Source organism: Hirundo rustica, chromosome 3 (assembly GCF_015227805.2).
Source record: "Hirundo rustica isolate bHirRus1 chromosome 3, bHirRus1.pri.v3, whole genome shotgun sequence".
In the NCBI taxonomy this organism is placed as follows: Eukaryota; Metazoa; Chordata; class Aves; order Passeriformes; family Hirundinidae; genus Hirundo; species Hirundo rustica.
Window position 1 is genome coordinate 90,656,759 of NC_053452.1, and position 16,924 is coordinate 90,673,682.

Sequence of the window (16,924 nt, forward strand, 5' to 3'; positions counted from 1 at the left end):
GCGTGTGCATGCACGCAGCTGTAACTGGAGCCTAAATTTTTCAGTATTGAAAGCCATATATATCTTCATTTAAAAAAAAAAACAAACAAGAGAAATGAAGTTGTGTTTCAGATTTCCTACATTTTCTGCTGTTTACTGAAACATCCTCTTTATGTGCTCAATTTACCTATATATGAACATAAAGAATATAATTTTTCACAAGTAATTGAGTCAAAGTTTACCAGTACTTTAAGACCTTGGGGAGTTTTGGGATTATGGATTGTACTGAGGATATCCAGTGGCTCCAGACGTGTTGAGAGGACTGAGTACAACAGTAGGATGCCAGATATAGTACTGTGGCTTCTCTGCAACTTTAGACAAAACCAAACTAAGAGCAATTCAGTTTTTTAATTGTAAATAACTGCTTCCTTCCTGATACGTGCTTTATAGATAGTGGATGAAATGTGAGTGTCTGTCTGCTGCATAATCAATAGAATTAAAATCCCCAACCACTTATTTCCTGTGAAGTGATTAAAATCCACTTAGTGTGTAACATGGTCTATGCTGGCCATACTGTAGCTTTGCAGCAATATGTCAAGGTAATGATTATACAGTTTATGAAGTGCTTAAATATAAATGGTCCACATAAATCTTCACAGAGTGTATTTTAATAGTTTTATTCCATTCAGGGAACTAAGGTAGTCAAGCTTTGGTTGGCCTTCTCATAGTTTCCTCCAAAGTTACTTAGCATTACAGTTCTTTCACCTTTCAAGGGATAGCTTTTCTTAATACTAAGAAACACTGACAGAGTACAGCAGGACACAGTTCTTGTCTGATCGCTGATGTGTAAGTGTCACAGAAGATTTGATGGTGTAACTTGTGACACCTTGCCTTCCGTATGTGAGGGGGTCCCTGCAGAGAAAAAAGCTCTGCTGTTTGTGCAGCCATGCCTAATAAACCTTTATATACATGGGTGTATAAATGGGTGATTATTTGAAATCTAACTTCTATCAATAGATTAAGTCTACATTCTACTATGAAAGTTCAGTTCTTGCCATTTCTTCCTCATTTTTTTCTTTATTTTCATACAAAATGGAATAATCAATTTGAAGCCAACAATTTCTAAGACAAGTTTTCCCTGGAAAGAGCAGAGCAACAGCTTGAAGACATAGGATTGTTAATACGTTGATTGGGACATTGACTCAAAATCCTACCCTATTTTGAAGAGTTGATAACTTTTATTAAATCAAGAGGTAGAGATGGAAAAAAGTAAAAACACACAAGCTTGAAAAATCTGGTTTTGGAGTTTCAAATTATGCTAAATTTTCCTGCAAATGTTACCACTTCCTACTTCCACCACAGACACATTATCTTGCAGAAATCAATTATTTTGGTTTAGGTGGCAGTAGATTTTACTGCACATATTTGTTTTTCCTGTGAATACATACTATTTCCTTAGATAGTTTAACCAGTATTTGAAGGAAGTTAAAAATTATTTTTAATTAAGACACTGGACTAAAAGCCAGTGGGATTTGGAGCATCTGGCATGATTCAGAGTTTGGGTGCTGCTGACATGGCTGATGCATTTGTGTTGTTATATTCTTGCTGGTTAAAGTGAAAACAAGAATATTTCCCCATTTTTTTCATTTTTAAAATATAAAGTAATGCATAACAAAGTATAACATCTTTATAGAATTTTGTGTGTATTTTTGGCAGTAACATTTTCTTGATTGATATTACTTATTGTCATGTTCTTTTTCTCTGAAATAAAACCAAGGAAGTGCTGATGCAATGACACCCCTTTTACTTTACTGGAGCTTATTCTTTGTTGAAAGCCAGACTAGAATAATGTCTGTTCAGACTTTAACATAATTCCAAAACGTCAAGTTCTGATGATGTCCAGTCAGCTTCTGCAGACCACATAACATAGCACTTTTGAAAGATGTTGGAAATAATAAAAATAATAAATTGAAGAGAGTATTGATTACAGAATTAACAAATTACTTAATAGACGTGCCCCTTTTTGTTGCTTTGTGTTGACATGATTTTAACACCTCATTTATTTATTGTTCTGTCTTCTGATTTTCCTGTAGACATCTCTCCTCTTCATACTGAAAAAATTGTTGTATGTGTAACATGAAGTGTGCAGTGTTTAGGAATATTAGCGGTGTGGCAGACAAAGCTGTGTTCCTTTTAGAAAATGCCCTTGAATATCTACCACAATCTATTGATTGTCACTTGTTCTGGTGCTGACAAAACAGGTATTTGAAGCCGATACACAAAACAGCACTTATTTTCAAATCAATATGCAAAGCATCAAATCTTAAGAATCTATCTAAAGCTCCAACTTTGCAGGATATATTACTTGCCAGTAGAACTGGCTAACTTGGGAGTTTCATCCGTATCATCTCATGGGCAAATATCTTGTCTATCAATTCACTAAACCTAGCAGCCACAGGCCTGTTAATCCTAGAGAAATGCTTCCCAGGGTTCAAATACACCATGAATGCTTTGACAGTCTTTCACACTAGGGGAGTGAATTTCTTGGCTCTCCAGTCTTTTATCTCTGTCAATTAGGCTCAAAGCTAAGTAGGAGTATTTCTATTAAAGGAAAGCAAAATTTTCTTGTGTAATCATCATGTTTATTTATTATGTTTTTGTAAAAGTACCTGTGGGTCTAAAAGAGTTCTCTTATTTTCATTCTAGTTCAATTTTGTTGGGAAATTGCTTGGACCAAGAGGAAACTCTTTAAAGAGGTTACAAGAAGAAACAGGTGCAAAAATGTCCATCCTGGGAAAAGGATCCATGAGGGATAAAGCTAAGGTACTGTGTCTGGATTCTGGTTGCAATTACTGTTGAAACATATGTTGTTTTAGGTGTTGCACTTAGATTGCCTGTTTATTAATGACTCAATTAAAAGGCCTATAATAGACTCTTGACTCCAAGGATAGTTTGTTTTTTTCAAGTTACATCATGCGCTTAGATATATTTTTTTTCTTGCTATGCCAACCTTGCTTAGACCTTCATAGCTGCTGTAGTACCACTGTTATTTAAATAATTCACCTAAAAGAGAAACCAGTTTAAAGTTAATTTGTTCTAACAGAAGTCTCTTTCTCCTTTGAAAGTACAGCTTGTATATATTGCTGCTTTAATACTGGTGTATGTAAATGAGTTTTCTCATTTGTTTTCTGTTTCTTTAGAGATTTTGTTCTTTTAATATTGAATATTTATTCAGGGTTGAATTATTATATAGGAAAAGGTAAAAAAGTGGACATTTTGCTTAAGTGTGTGTAAAAATGCACTATAGCTGAAGGAAAAAAAAAAAGAAAGTGTGTTTGGAATCACCTGGTTAATGCCCCTAATTACTTGCAGGTAAGTGTTACTCCTCCTCAGGCAGTTCTCTGCCCAGTTTATGTACTGAACATGATGTTCTGTGGTATGGAATATCCCTTTGGCCAGTTTGGGTCAGCTGTCATGGCTGTGCTCCCTCCTGGCTTCTTGTGCAGCTCCTCGCTGGCAAAGCATGACGCACTCAAGAGTCCTTGGCTTGGGGTGAGCACTACTTAACAACAACAAGAATTAGTTTGTTATCAATACTGGGTGTTATCAATATTATTCTCATACTAAATCCCAAAAACAACACAGTACCATTTACTAGGAAGAAAATTAATCCTATCCCAGCTGAAACCAGGACATTAGGAAGCCTTTACATATATTTGACCCAAAGAACAAACACTGATTACATTGTGACGTCTTCCTTAGAGTCTGTAGAAGAGCAGTATTATGGTCAATGCAGAAATAATGACTGCTAATTTCACTGTATTTTGACTGTGTATAGCCTCTAGTAATGTTGTGCATTATTCTTCTTTCTATCGCCTCTGTCATTAATCTCATTAGCAAAAATTATGAAAGCAATAATATGCTGAAATAAAGAAAAGACCAGGATTTTTTGATTGGCATTATTTGGTCTTGGTAATGTATATCAGCAATCACATAGGCATTATGAGGTCTGCAGCTGCAATATTAAAAAAAAAATAAATCCACAAACCAGACAAATTAGGAACACAGATTGTATTTAATTTTTCAGAATTTCTTTCATGACATTTTAGTCAGACATTTAGTGACACTTTAAAAGTTATGATTATAAGATAATAAATATTGAATACACTACTGATTTTATTTCCAGGTATTTACAGGTAAAATATTTTAATTACTTGTGTCTAAGTTCTGTAATCATAAATATTTCCCTGGATGAGAGAATGTATGTGGTGCTAAGTAGGAGTAATTTGCATCAGTACTACATCTGACGCCCACTCACTCCATTCTCTGCCAGCCACTCAGATTATTATTGCTGAGAGCATCAATTTCCCAGACAGGGGAGCGTAAAGGTGTTTAAACACGTTAATAGACAGACTAAGACTTCTAATTTTGAGATTGGTCACTCTTCTGATCATATAATTTTATTTTCTTCCGATCATAATGAACAGTGCCAGCAGGACAGGTACTACATTGACTCATGACCATGTCAGCAGAGTTCGGGGTATTTGCTTTTCCTCTTCAAAAGGTCTTTAGTCCTTAAGAATAATCTGAAATTGAGTATGAGCTTCATGGAAACTCATAAGACTGGTATAAAAAAATGAAGTTCTAGGGTAAACTGGCATTAAATATAGCAGTCATTAAAGCAATTTCTATAGAGAAAGGCTCATAAGCAATTTATTTTAACCCAATTTAGACATTACTAATTCAAAAGAAAACAAAATCATTGTGCAATTACAGTGAGAGATAGGATTTTTCTGATCCATGTACATCACTGTTACCAGTTCCTAGCAAAAGAGTGTGAGAATGATCATGGGATGGGTAATAGTTACAATTAGCATTTCAGAGAGGCTATTCTAGGTTGAGATACTGGTAAAACATAAAGAAAATATGTTTGACTGTGAGCATAAATAATGGTGCGGATTGCTATATTCCTAAGGAAAAAACAACTTGCTCTGGTTAAAATAGTTTTCTTGTCAAAGAACAAGTGCACTAGTATCATTTATGCAGTACTTTTTCACTGATTTAAATACAAATTACCAAAGTCTGGAGGCTTTTTGTGGGTTTTTTGAACCATAAAAGAAATTGGTTAATGTATATTGGCTGATAGATCTTTGTTTCGCAGGAGTATTCAAGAAAGACCTATGTAATTTCTCTCTAGAAGCTAGAATTTCCTTAAAGCTATCTATATTATGCCATGAGCCATAGCAGTCCCTAGACAGGCTGTAGGCACGTGTGCTTTTCACCTCCAGTCTGGTGCAGCTGGATGCTGAGTTGCATCAGAGAAGCAAAAACAGAATTTCTGCTGAAAAGTGCTAAATACATTTATGCCCTACATCCCTAGTTACTTAAATCTTCAAAAAGAACTGATCTGCTGATTTGAGGTTTTTTAGTGCCAAAATGACAACGGGAAGTTCTTGGCTCAAGAGTGTAATTTTGGTCATACAGAGGGGCAGTTTCCATGTCTGGGAAGTGGATTAAATCAATGGAGGTATGTCTGTTCTTCAGCGTTTCCTTACTGTCTTTAAAGAAAGGTGTGGGTAAGTTTTAGAGACTAAAGATATTTTAGGCTGTTGCCTTCCAGACCAACAGGAAACACTTGTTCAAAGTGATTTGGGATTTTTGAGTATCTGTTGTGCCTACAGTGGGAACAGGATAGATTAATTTGAAAAGGCAATGCAACTTACCTAAAATGTGTATTATGAACAGCTCCAATTGTGCACAAAATACCACAGAGCTAATGTATGTCACAGAAAGTTGTGTCAGAAGTCACTGAAGAGATGCTCAAGTATAACTGCATCAGTAGTTATTTTTTTAAGAACATTTTTGTTTTAAAGGTGACCGAAAGGACTCTGTTTGGAAAGAGCAGAATAACCTAAGAATAATACAATGTTTTAATTTTGCTTTAATAATATATTAAATGTTAGACAAAGAAAGATTTTTGGTTACTTTTCATTTTGTTAAAAAAAATGAAAAGTAGATTTTTAACCTGCATATCTTTTCCTGAAAACTCATTGTTCATCACCTGTAAGACATTTAGAAGACTGATCAGTTATTTAAACTAAAGAGGGTCACATTGTCTTTGCTCCAAACGTATTTTTGAACCACAATGTGCTTACGCAGAGTGGGATTTGGAGATTAGTGTCCTGATAAAAAAGTTAGATATTAGATTAAAAAAAGCTAGACCATTGATTTTTACAATAGCACATGAGCTGTCAGACATACATGAAGGGAAATGTAAGTCACAGTGCTTGCATTATATCTTCTGCATACTGATGTATAATTGCCATTCCAATTTAAAACTTTTTTACCTAGAGAAATCCTGTCAGCACCCTTTCCTATTTTGCACGCTATCTGTTTATTACCCATTTCTTTCATCGTTTAAACTTCTACTTACTCCTGTCTTTTGTCCTGGCTATTGAAAGGATTCAGTTACTAAAGATTCATGCTGTCTTCCTATAAAACATGGAAAATTAGAAAACAAACTTGAACGGGACATTTGAAAAACCACATAAACTACTTGTCTGTGACTCAGTGCTTTATCAGCTACTGAGCACTTTTAACTGCTGCCTTCTTCAAGTTTCAGTTTTTGTTAAAACTAGTTCTTAAGGAAAGAGGAGAGAATTGCAGTTGAACTATGTGGCTTTCATTAATCTGTGGGTTAAGTGCTTTGCAAAGAAGGTCCACTGTCACTGGACAACAGCTTTTCCTGTTAAACAGAATTTGTTTCATTACCTTTTCTTTATAAGAAACTCCAAGCATTAAGAACTTGTTTGCAACTAAAAAGATCTGAAATCAGCACACAGAGAAACAGCTGAGATGTAATTATTAGCATGTTGGCTTTAGGGTAATTTTTATTGGCTCTGTTATGTGAGTGCCTTAAGAAAGATTTTTCAAATATGAGATAATTGCAGTGCACACTGGTCTCTTCCCTGTGAATTCCAAATGCTGTGAGGTCAGTCCTGCAACCTTTAAATAAATATTTGAATATCTCACGGGATTAAGTTCATATGTAATGTGAATATTGCCCAATAGCTTTTTGGTTTGAAGCACAATGTTTTTTTTCATTAGGTCATGACTACCATGGATGTAGAGTCCTAATAGCGGAAAATTAGTTCTCTGATAAGATTCTCTTGACTTCATTGTTTTTTCAAAAAAGTTATTAACTAATGCTCAACTAGCCCAAAAGGGAAGAAAAAAAGTTGCAGGTTTTGTCTATAGGATGTTGTGGTCCAAGCATTATATTATATTCTTTCCCAATGCTATTGCTTCACTGAAATGTGAAATCAAAGGTGTTGTCTTTAGTGTCCAGAGTTTTAAGAGCTTTTGAGTATCACTGCTTTTCAAAATGTTTAAAGTCATGCAGTATGGGTACATATGCAATATTTTTTCCAAGTGGGAGTGGCAGCGTTCTCAACAAGAATAAGAAGTTTACAAAAGACTTAAAAAGTTTTTAAAAAATTAAACAAAACCAACTAAAAATCACCTAGTGGTCTGTTTTATGAGATTTTACACTGGTGCCACTCCACCTGTACCTGTAAGGTTTCTTGCTCTGGCTTATGGCAATAGTAGTTTAGCTCAGTGTGTTGCCAGGAGTTTCAGCTCTTATAGTTAGAGATAAAAATTTGGGAATTCCTATAAAAGCTCCATTTTAATTTTTAAAAAGATAACCTTTAGATTTACTTCCAGCCTGCTGGGAATTTTGATTTGGACTTTATGCAAAATCTCCGAAATGTTAATTTCTTGAGCAAGATATTTCTGTTCCCTTGAAGTACTCTTTTATCCTCTTCAGCTGGAAGATCGCTAAGGGAAAGATAGAGCAATGTGTGGCATTTAATTTAGAATACTAGCTCACAGCTAGGAGCATCAATAGTAGTTTTAAATCACTGAATGGTGCTCACCCATTTTGTCTCTTTCTGTTAGGTTTTCCCTTTTTTGTGTTTAAAAGTTGTAAGGACTGTATTTTTATCTCTACAGAAAAGGTACCTTACGGCTTACACCCCACAAACAGGTTTATGACCAAGAGCACGAATGGGTTCTCATCTTGACTTCAAGATGTGAAAAAGATGACCACCCCATCTTTTGAAACTGAAATCTTCAATGATCATTTGCAAAAGGATGTTAACTCTTTAAATCCTATAGTAATCTTCATTCTCTCAGTTTTTCCTTTAAGTGTGTGTGTCAAAAGGTGCCAAAGGCTTTCACACTCTAAAACTAGGTTTTTACTTGAAAAAAACATTCTAAATAAAATACTTTCTCCTTATACAGAGAAAACATAAATCCGTTGGCAGGTACAGATTAAAAGAAGGGATCATCTTTATCACTGTTTCCTTTAGTGTTACTTGTATTCTTGCAACCTCCAGCTGCTCAATGACCCCGGTTTCTTGAATAATACCTTTGTGTATCACCCGTAATGAGTTGTAAAGTCCTTTTTTCCCCTGATAGGGAGGCAGTTTGAGGTAGATACAGATCACAACCTATGTTTCTTAGAATAGCTTTTATTCTATAAACTTTTACTGATTCTATTAAGTATTGCACAAGCTATTCAGTTTATTGGAGTCTCACATCTCAATTGCTATCCCACGATTACCTGGTTAGAGCAACATTTGGGAAGACAGCTCTAACTATATACTCAGAAAATAGGGCATTACTAGCAGGTCAGTGGTAGGTGTTCAGAAAGTCTGTAAGAGGATGCTTTATTTCATCAGAGGCATATGTGACCCCCATAGTCTTCATCTGCATAGACCAGTCATCTTGGATACAGGCCGAGTTCCAGACTCACATGGACACAAATGTGTGCTTGTTCACCAGCATCAGTAGCCTCCAGGGCTTGCCAGTCCTTGGGACACTTTCATGGACTACCTTCTCAGCACATACTTTTCATTCCTTTGACTTCCTTGTTTCTTTCTCTTGAAACTATTTTTCAATCTAAACTTACACTTGGCTATAGAATCAGTTAGTGAGAAATCACTGGATGAGACATTAATGAAAAATGCTTTTTCCATTGCTTCTCTTAGGTGTCTAATGTCTACACATTATCTGCCCCCCCTTATGTTTCACCAGCTCCTCAGATCTGTGCAAATCAGCTTATTTCCAGAAGGCTGATCCTTCCCTTTTTTTCAGAAAGCTCCATGTTACCCAGAGTGCAATACCTTGAAAAAAACAAGTTGTCTTTTCCGCTTCTCAGCCTCATGCTTTAAGTAAATTTGTATCTTTTGATATCACAGTAAACTGAGTGCTTTTAGTCATTTATCCTCCCTCTGGCACAAAAAGAATATGTTTATTTGGTGAGAGTTTCTAGATTGGGAGTTATAAACCTCTTATTTTCTTGTCTTATCCCTGCATATTTTAGTTTTTATGCCTCTTGCCTGTCTGCCAGGGATGTGGTGTTACAAATGATCTTGGGAAAGACAACAGTCCTATTGTCTTTCCCAAGGTCATTTGTAGCGCCACAGCCCTGGCAGACAGGAACGTCTTCTGTTTAATAGTTTTTTCAGGTTCCATTAGTTACCTATTTGTCTGGCTTGCTGGCTGAAGTGGAATCAAGCTCAAAAATATGAGGCTGTTGAGCCAAAAGAGTTAACTGGCCCCGCTGGGATAAATTATTCCCTTCCTGATATTCAAATGATCCAATCTGCACACCTAATCCAGAAGATGCCTCTTGATAGATAGCTCCCTGTATAACAGAAAGCTCATCTGTGCTAACAGGTATCTCCCAGTAACTTTGGGTTTGGAACCTGGCTAGAAAGTGCAATTTCGTCTTTTTCTTCAATTTATGCAGTTTCAAATGATCTGCAGCATAATAGTCCCTGGCTTTTTCTGTTTGTGCTATAAAATTTTGGAAATCCATTTGTTTCCGTTTCTCTTAAGTTTCTTTTCAGTATGGATTTTTCCTTACAAAGGTGGCTTGTTATATTTATGTCAGAGATTTACAATGTTTTTTCTGACATCCCTCTCTGAATTTTAGAATGGATTTAAATACATAGTCCATCTTGCTGCAGAGAAAACAGCCTTTTACCCAATTCCTTTTGGGTTAAGAATGAGTCTGCTTTTTTGAGTGGGTGGGTAACCACTCTGACCTTGCTTAGAGGAGTTAGGCTTAAGGTAAGCTTTTTGACTGCTTTGTTGTCTGTATGTATATGTGGAGAAAGAAAGAAAGATGTGTGTGTAATATATTGTTCCAATTCATGGTTGAGCACTAAGTCTCTCTGTGTTAGCCAGTTCCTTCTGTTTTTTTTTTTTCCTACACAGTGACTAGGGATGTCTGTCTCTTAACCATTTTAAATTCTCATGCTATTTAATGTTCAACTCTCCTGTCTCCAAAAGATGCACAGTCACTTCCAAAGTCTCAAGATCAATTTGTAACTCATGGCCTAAATGTTTCTACACATTGGTAGGGCTTGCATTTTAAATGGAGTTGACATCACTTACATTTTAAGAGGAATAGAGCTCAAGTAAAACTACTTTGCAATTATCACCAAGTTAGTCAACAGTGTTCCTTTCACTTTGCTATAAAACTCGCTGCCTTTTCAAGTCATACTTGAATAAGGCTCCAGATCATTCCATGTCCTAAATGGGGGTGAAGCACTACATTTTTCTTTTTCTGCCGAGTTTCATGAAGCATGTAAAGACAAAGCATCAGTACCAAGCCATTCTTTGGTTTGGAAAAAGATATCTATGTTGCAAAAAGATAGAACCCATCAAATTACTGCTTCCTGCCCACAGATGAGGCAGTGCGGCTCCTTGTCTCTACAACAGTGACTTCCACCTTGTTTGAGTCTGTCATGTTATAGAAGAATCTTTTCTCTAGAGATGTGGTCTGTGGTTTGTGCTGCCTGTAAGTTCTGACCTGCACTTCTGGATCTAGGTCTGAAGATTGGGCACTGGGGCACTCTGTTGACTTCTCCAGTCAGGTTCCAGTTCTCTGCATTTCCTGCCTGGGCACTGCAGGAGTATATGAACACAACTTTTTTTGTCTCATTAGAGAAGTCATTTATGTTTCTCAATAAGCAACCTGTTCCTGCCCTCATGGCAGCTGGAAATTTTTTCGTTGCACTTTTGTAAAAACTAGTACTTGAGAGTTTTTGTCAGCAGATTTTTACAACATTCTAATATTATAGCTAGAGCCCCAATTTACTGCACCTTATTTTCATGTAATTAGATACTCACGTGTACATGATGTCAGTTTCAGAAAAGGGACACAGGATGTTGCACAAAACAAATGTTATTCCTTGGTATTGGAGTTTGTTTTCAGGGTTCAAGATCTGGACTGTCATCAGAGTCAAGAATTAGCCATCAGGAATTACATCACATTTATCTCCTGACCACTTCTTATCCAGTAACTCTCTGATGCAACAGTAATAAACAAGACCTTGCTGAAGATTGCTCTGGTAGCATTTTACTCAGTAAATATTCCCCAGAAAAATCCTAAACTGAACAAATGAAAAAACACCTTATGTCCTTTTTGTCTCTCAGAGACAACTTTGGGACTATAAACTCAGGCTGTAAATATTGGAAACAGTATTGGAAACAGTCTGCCTAGTTGATTCCATAACTTATTTGTCTGTGATTTTTTGAATAAGGCCATAAATACCAAAAAATTGGTGCAAGTTCATGTGCTCATTCAAAGAAACCAAACTGAAGTCTCTGATCTTTTTGATATTCTTGTTTGAATGAATTTGTTCGGTATTAAATAAAAAAAAATAAAAATAAAAATAAAAATAAAAATAAATAAAAACAAAACAAAACAAAAACAACTTACATTTCTTCATAGACATGGAATATTGGAACACAAGGTTTTATTTTAAATTTGAAAATTTAAATTGGCATAAAGATTGAGACCTTAGACCTGTATTAAATACTGATGAAAAATTAAAGTTCATAGATTGTTTACATGCCAAGAGAGGTTAAAACAACCAGGAAAATGGGAGACTCGTTTGAGTACTTTAAATGTTTGTAATTTAAATAAAACTTGAAAAATTGTTGAAAAAGTCTCCTTTAATGCTTAAAGAGATCCATAAGATTTCCTTGAACACTTTCAGAGTCCCAGAAGTGCATTTCTCGTACTGCTGAAGCCAGTGGCAGTTTTGCTAATGACCAGTGCAAGGAATAAATCACTCTTACTATTTAGCTGAGTGAGCAAATGAAATTCAAATGCCATTTCCATATAGTTCTCTATTAATTTTTAGACTAGAGCTCCAGTGTAAAGGTGTTAGAGTGGTTGTAGGGATTAAACAAGATATAGCAATGCAAGTATTTCCTACTAGCACAATTCATGAAGTGATATGATGCTTCCATGTAATTAGTGATGGCGTTTTCAAAACCGGATAGACAAGAGGGCAATTTAGCTTTGTGTTAAATATTTCATACTCTGAAGCTGATAGTTAAGAAAATTGTGTTGTCCTCACAAAAGAATCACATCAGAGCTCAAGCAGATGCTGCTCTATTACTGATGTAACACAGTGGCGATATTAAAAGTCTTTATCGCTTCCCTTGAATGTAATGTCAAAACAGACTTACATATTTTGTAGTTCTGACAGGACATTTGTAAGACTTACACTGCTGGGTTTAAAAAGACAGGACACATTCTTTTCTTTCTACAAAATTAGGTATTTATTTTGCCCCTGCTTCCAAAGGGCAAAACATTGAGGTAGTGCTTCAGCTTTATTCTTTCTGATTTGAAGGTAATGGAAGGCCATTGAAACTTTAAAGACAGTAAGGCAAAAAAGTGGCAAGAGAGCAATGTGGGAAGGGTAAAGATAGCCCTTAGCAAAGAAAAAGTTAAGATGCTTTCTGTTTTGTCAGCTTGTAAATGTTTAGTAATTTTTTTTACCTAAAAGCAGTTTAAATTTTCTGTTTGTGGAATATTGTAAGGTTTTTCTAAATATCCCAGCAAAATAAACAAAGCTATGTGCACATGTATTATGCATTAGAAACAAGCTGCCAAATGACTCAGCTGCAATCTCCCCTCTGTCTACAGTGGTGCCAATTTGACACCCAGAAGTCTGATTTCACATCCAGACCTGTGCCAAACTCTTCCTGATTTCAGGTCACTTATATTTCATTGGTCAGAGAGCCATTTGGTGCTTGTGGACAGTGTCCATTGCTGCCACTGTCTGTGGGGACACTCCTGTGCCTCACCTCTCCCAAGAGGTTTGGTTGTGTGATCATGCACCCAACTGGGAGATCCCCTTCTCCCGCACATGGCATTTGCAATCCTGAATGGCATTGTCAGGGTGAGTCCTGACACTAATGTCCCTGCCTGTGGGACAGCCAATAAGTTATCTTAAAAAAAAATAAACATGGGAAGAAATAAAGCAGCACATTCACGTGTGAGAGATGGGAGGATAAGAAAAGAGAGACAAAAAAATTAAAGTAAATTAACTCAGTTGCTTACAGCAATTTGGGGGACTGAATATGTTTTCACATGGATTTTTTTCCCATCTATACTTTTTCAGAACAATGACTTTAATTCCCAGGTATTTTATTTATCTACCTGCAGCTTCATAAAGACCAGGTTTGATCTTGCTGTTTAGTTTTATGATTATTGTTCTTCCTTTTTTACATAAATAAATGCTGAAAGAACTGCTTTCAATTATTTGTAGCAATTACGTTAAATCCCAGTTTTCCATGCATAATGTTATCTGTACTCTCGAGGATCATGATAAATACTTTTAATATACTTTAATGGGCTACTCTTACAAGGAATTTTTGCATTGCCACAATAGAGGCAGCATTACAGTAAATTAAATTACAGTGCACACAATTAAATAGAATAATGAAAAAAAAATCAGACTTGGAGCAACAACTCTTTGGAGTCCCCTGAAATTCCATTTCACAAGAAATATAATAGAAGAAGATGGTGAGTGGAATTTAGATAGCTAAGTTAGATATTATTTACTTTGTAATATCTCCATCAGGGATTAATGTTCTCCTATTCAGAGGCATTGATTAGTCTCTGGATCATTTTTCAGATTGATTACTGTTGTAATGTAGCATTTCTTTTTCATTTATCTACCCAACATCAATATAACTTTAGAGATATAACTTCATCGCAGTACAGTTGTTATGCAATCCACAATAATTTGTGGCTTCTCAATAATAGGAAATCTGTACAAATTTAATTTTTTTTAGCCATTTACTGCAAGAAAAAACGCCCCATCTTCCTTTCATCTTCTCTTAAAAAAAATTCTCTGGCAGAGAAGTATTCTCTGACAAGCTTCTTTCCATGTATGCTTGAGTGTGAGGTATGTTTCTGTTTTATCAAACAGCTAAAGTAAGGCATATGTGCAGCTCTGACAGTTACGTTTTGAATATGCAGCAAAATCAGAAGGTATGATATTAGCATTGCAAGTTTATTTACTTTTTTCCTAATTTTTGTAGTTTCTGTTATTTTGATTGGAGGTGGACATGAATTCAATCCAATTTGGAGGTGACACTTGGAGTCCCCACGACAGTAGGGTTTTCCTTTAGTTTCCACCACTGTGTGGCTTTGGCTTTATTTCCCAGATTCTTACTTTCCCTACAGTAAAGGATAACAGGTCTTGTTCATCTAATTTAGAGGTGTCTACAGAGCATTAATTTGTTGACAGTTTTAAATCTTACAAATGTGTCATGTTAATGCTCTAAATTCAGAACTGTCTGAGTTCAGATGAATGAGCTGTTATCCCTGTAGGATATATGCCATACCTAAGGACATCTATGGATGTGCTCAAGGCTTTCAGGTTCTTTTGCCTATTTTTTTACTGATACCATATTGTATCTATATCTGAACTCAGATATTCCATCGGTTTGAATCAGATCAAGTCCATTTATAATACAAAATAGAATGCGTTTTCATTTTTGCGGAATTTGTGGAGGAGATGACAGAGGTAGCAGTTAGTGATTAGAATCAACACAAAGACTTCCCTTAATCCCTGCCTCCTGTTATCTTCTTCCTTTCACAGTCTCTGAGAAACTTCTCTGAAACCAAGTCTTTAGAAGTAACCCTAGCACTTACTGGACCCTGATCTCATAAGATGTGTTTAGAAGACATAGGAACACAGCTGGGATTTATGTAGTTTATGAATGTGCAAATGCTTTGCTGAATTTTGACCTTACTGGCAAGTCTTCCCTACGTGAGCTTAGAAACCCTACTGCGAAAGTCAGTGGCTGCACTGTGTGTTTTTTCTTTGGTGCTCCAGCAGATGAATGGTTTAGGGGGTGTCTATAAATGCAGAAGAATTCACTTAAGAGTCATTTTTATGAAGTGAGGAGGAAAAATAAATAAAAACTTCTCTGTTTTTCAGTCCAGCTGCAGGTCCTGCTTCATCTCCTCTTATGTTAAAAAGTGTGTTACCAAATGCTTTTTATCTGTCATGAGAGAGAAAGAAAAAGAATGTTTTCTTTGTAGTATGTTGTTAATCTTTCTCCAGGGTTCAGTTTACAGAATGAGGGGATATAGGGAATGTCCAGCAAGTCTTGCTTCCTTAATTAAAAATATAATTAGCCATCTATATATCTCTCAACTCTAGTGTAACAATGGTTATATTGAGTCTCTAGCTGTTAAGAGGCTTGATCCAAAGGTACATATGTAAGTCCAAAATTAATGTTTCACATTTCTCTAAATTGATGTAGCAAATGTGTACTCTGGAATAGTTTGACAATAAATTATTAATTCTGTTTTACTGTTTCAAGGTCAAACCCCGGGTGTCAACTGTTACAAACAAAATTAATATTTTAATTTGTTCTTTTGAAGATTAGCTGAAATTGCTAAAACATGCTCTACAGAAATGAATCTCTTGCAGTCATCACCCAGTTAGATATAGGAAGCTTTTTCTTCAGCTACTTCTAAATAGAAGGCTCAATCATGATGCTGAAAAATGTGTGGTAAAAAATGATGTGGTATTAAACCTTGATGTTTTGTATTTCGCCCCCTTCATGATCCAGACCCTGGATAATTTGTGATGAGGACCTAATTGCAGCTTTCCAGTAGCTGAAGGGAGCCTGCAACAAAGATGGAGAGTAACCATTCACTTACAAGAGCCTGTAGTGACAGCACAAGGGGTGATGGCTTCAAACTGAAAGAGGGGCAGTTTAGATTAGATATTAGGAAAAAATTCTTTTCTGTGAGGACGGTGAGACTTGAACAGGTTGCCCAGGGATGTTGTGGATGTCCCATCCCTGGAAGAGTTCAAGGGCCATTTGGACGAGGCTCTGAGCAATCTGATCTAGTGGTGGATGTCCCTGTCCATGGCAGGGGTGTGGGAGCTAGATGATCTTTAAGGTCCCTTCCAAACCAAACAATTCCGGGAATCCATGACTGTGATATAAGTCCTCATGTTTTACAATACCTGTATTTGAAATGGCTGCCTTAGGTTTTGTCTGTTTTCTGCCATCTTCTCTCTTATCTTTCTTATATCAGCAGAGCAACATAGTGAATTTGCAGATTTGCTTTCTCCTTTCATGATACAGACAGCTATCACTGCTTCTTATTCTGAAGTTTGTAGGGGAAACATTACTAATATATTTTGAAAAAAAAATTAAAAATGTAGTGGCTGAACTTATAAAATGTGGAGTTTTTTTAATGAGGTTCACATACAGTAACTGGTATGTTTTTGGTTTTTTTTTTTCTCTAGGGTTTACTATTTATTACTTTTCTGCAATAGATACATATTCAGATAAAACAGTTTTAATGCAAGTTAACTATTAAATGAAGATGGTACATTCATTTCACTGAAGTATATCAGTACTATGGGTTGCTAGAATAGTTCCTAAAAGGTTCCAGAAGTACTTCAAGTATAGCAAAAAAGGTGTTATTCAGCGTTAGGACTATATGGAATTTTTTCCTAATACATGTACAGAAATGCATTTCAAATGTATACTGGCTATATGTTAATGAAGGGGATAGTCCTGTAAGTAAAAATAGATG

The 16,924-nt window shown here is 35.9% G+C and overlaps 1 protein-coding gene across 3 annotated transcripts in view; it reads left to right on the plus strand.

The window, feature by feature from the left end:
* KHDRBS2 (KH RNA binding domain containing, signal transduction associated 2) overlaps window positions 1–16,924 on the plus strand; it is a 336,050-nt gene that overhangs the window by 111,750 nt on the left and 207,376 nt on the right. For all 3 annotated transcript variants that reach the window (XR_005700299.2, XR_005700300.2, XM_040060662.2), the window contains exon 3: window positions 2,686–2,802. Coding sequence is in view for 1 of the 3 variants with exons in the window: in XM_040060662.2 (XP_039916596.1) it covers window positions 2,686–2,802 (117 nt within the window). In the remaining 2 variants the exon portion in view is untranslated. The remainder of the gene's footprint in view (window positions 1–2,685; window positions 2,803–16,924) is intronic.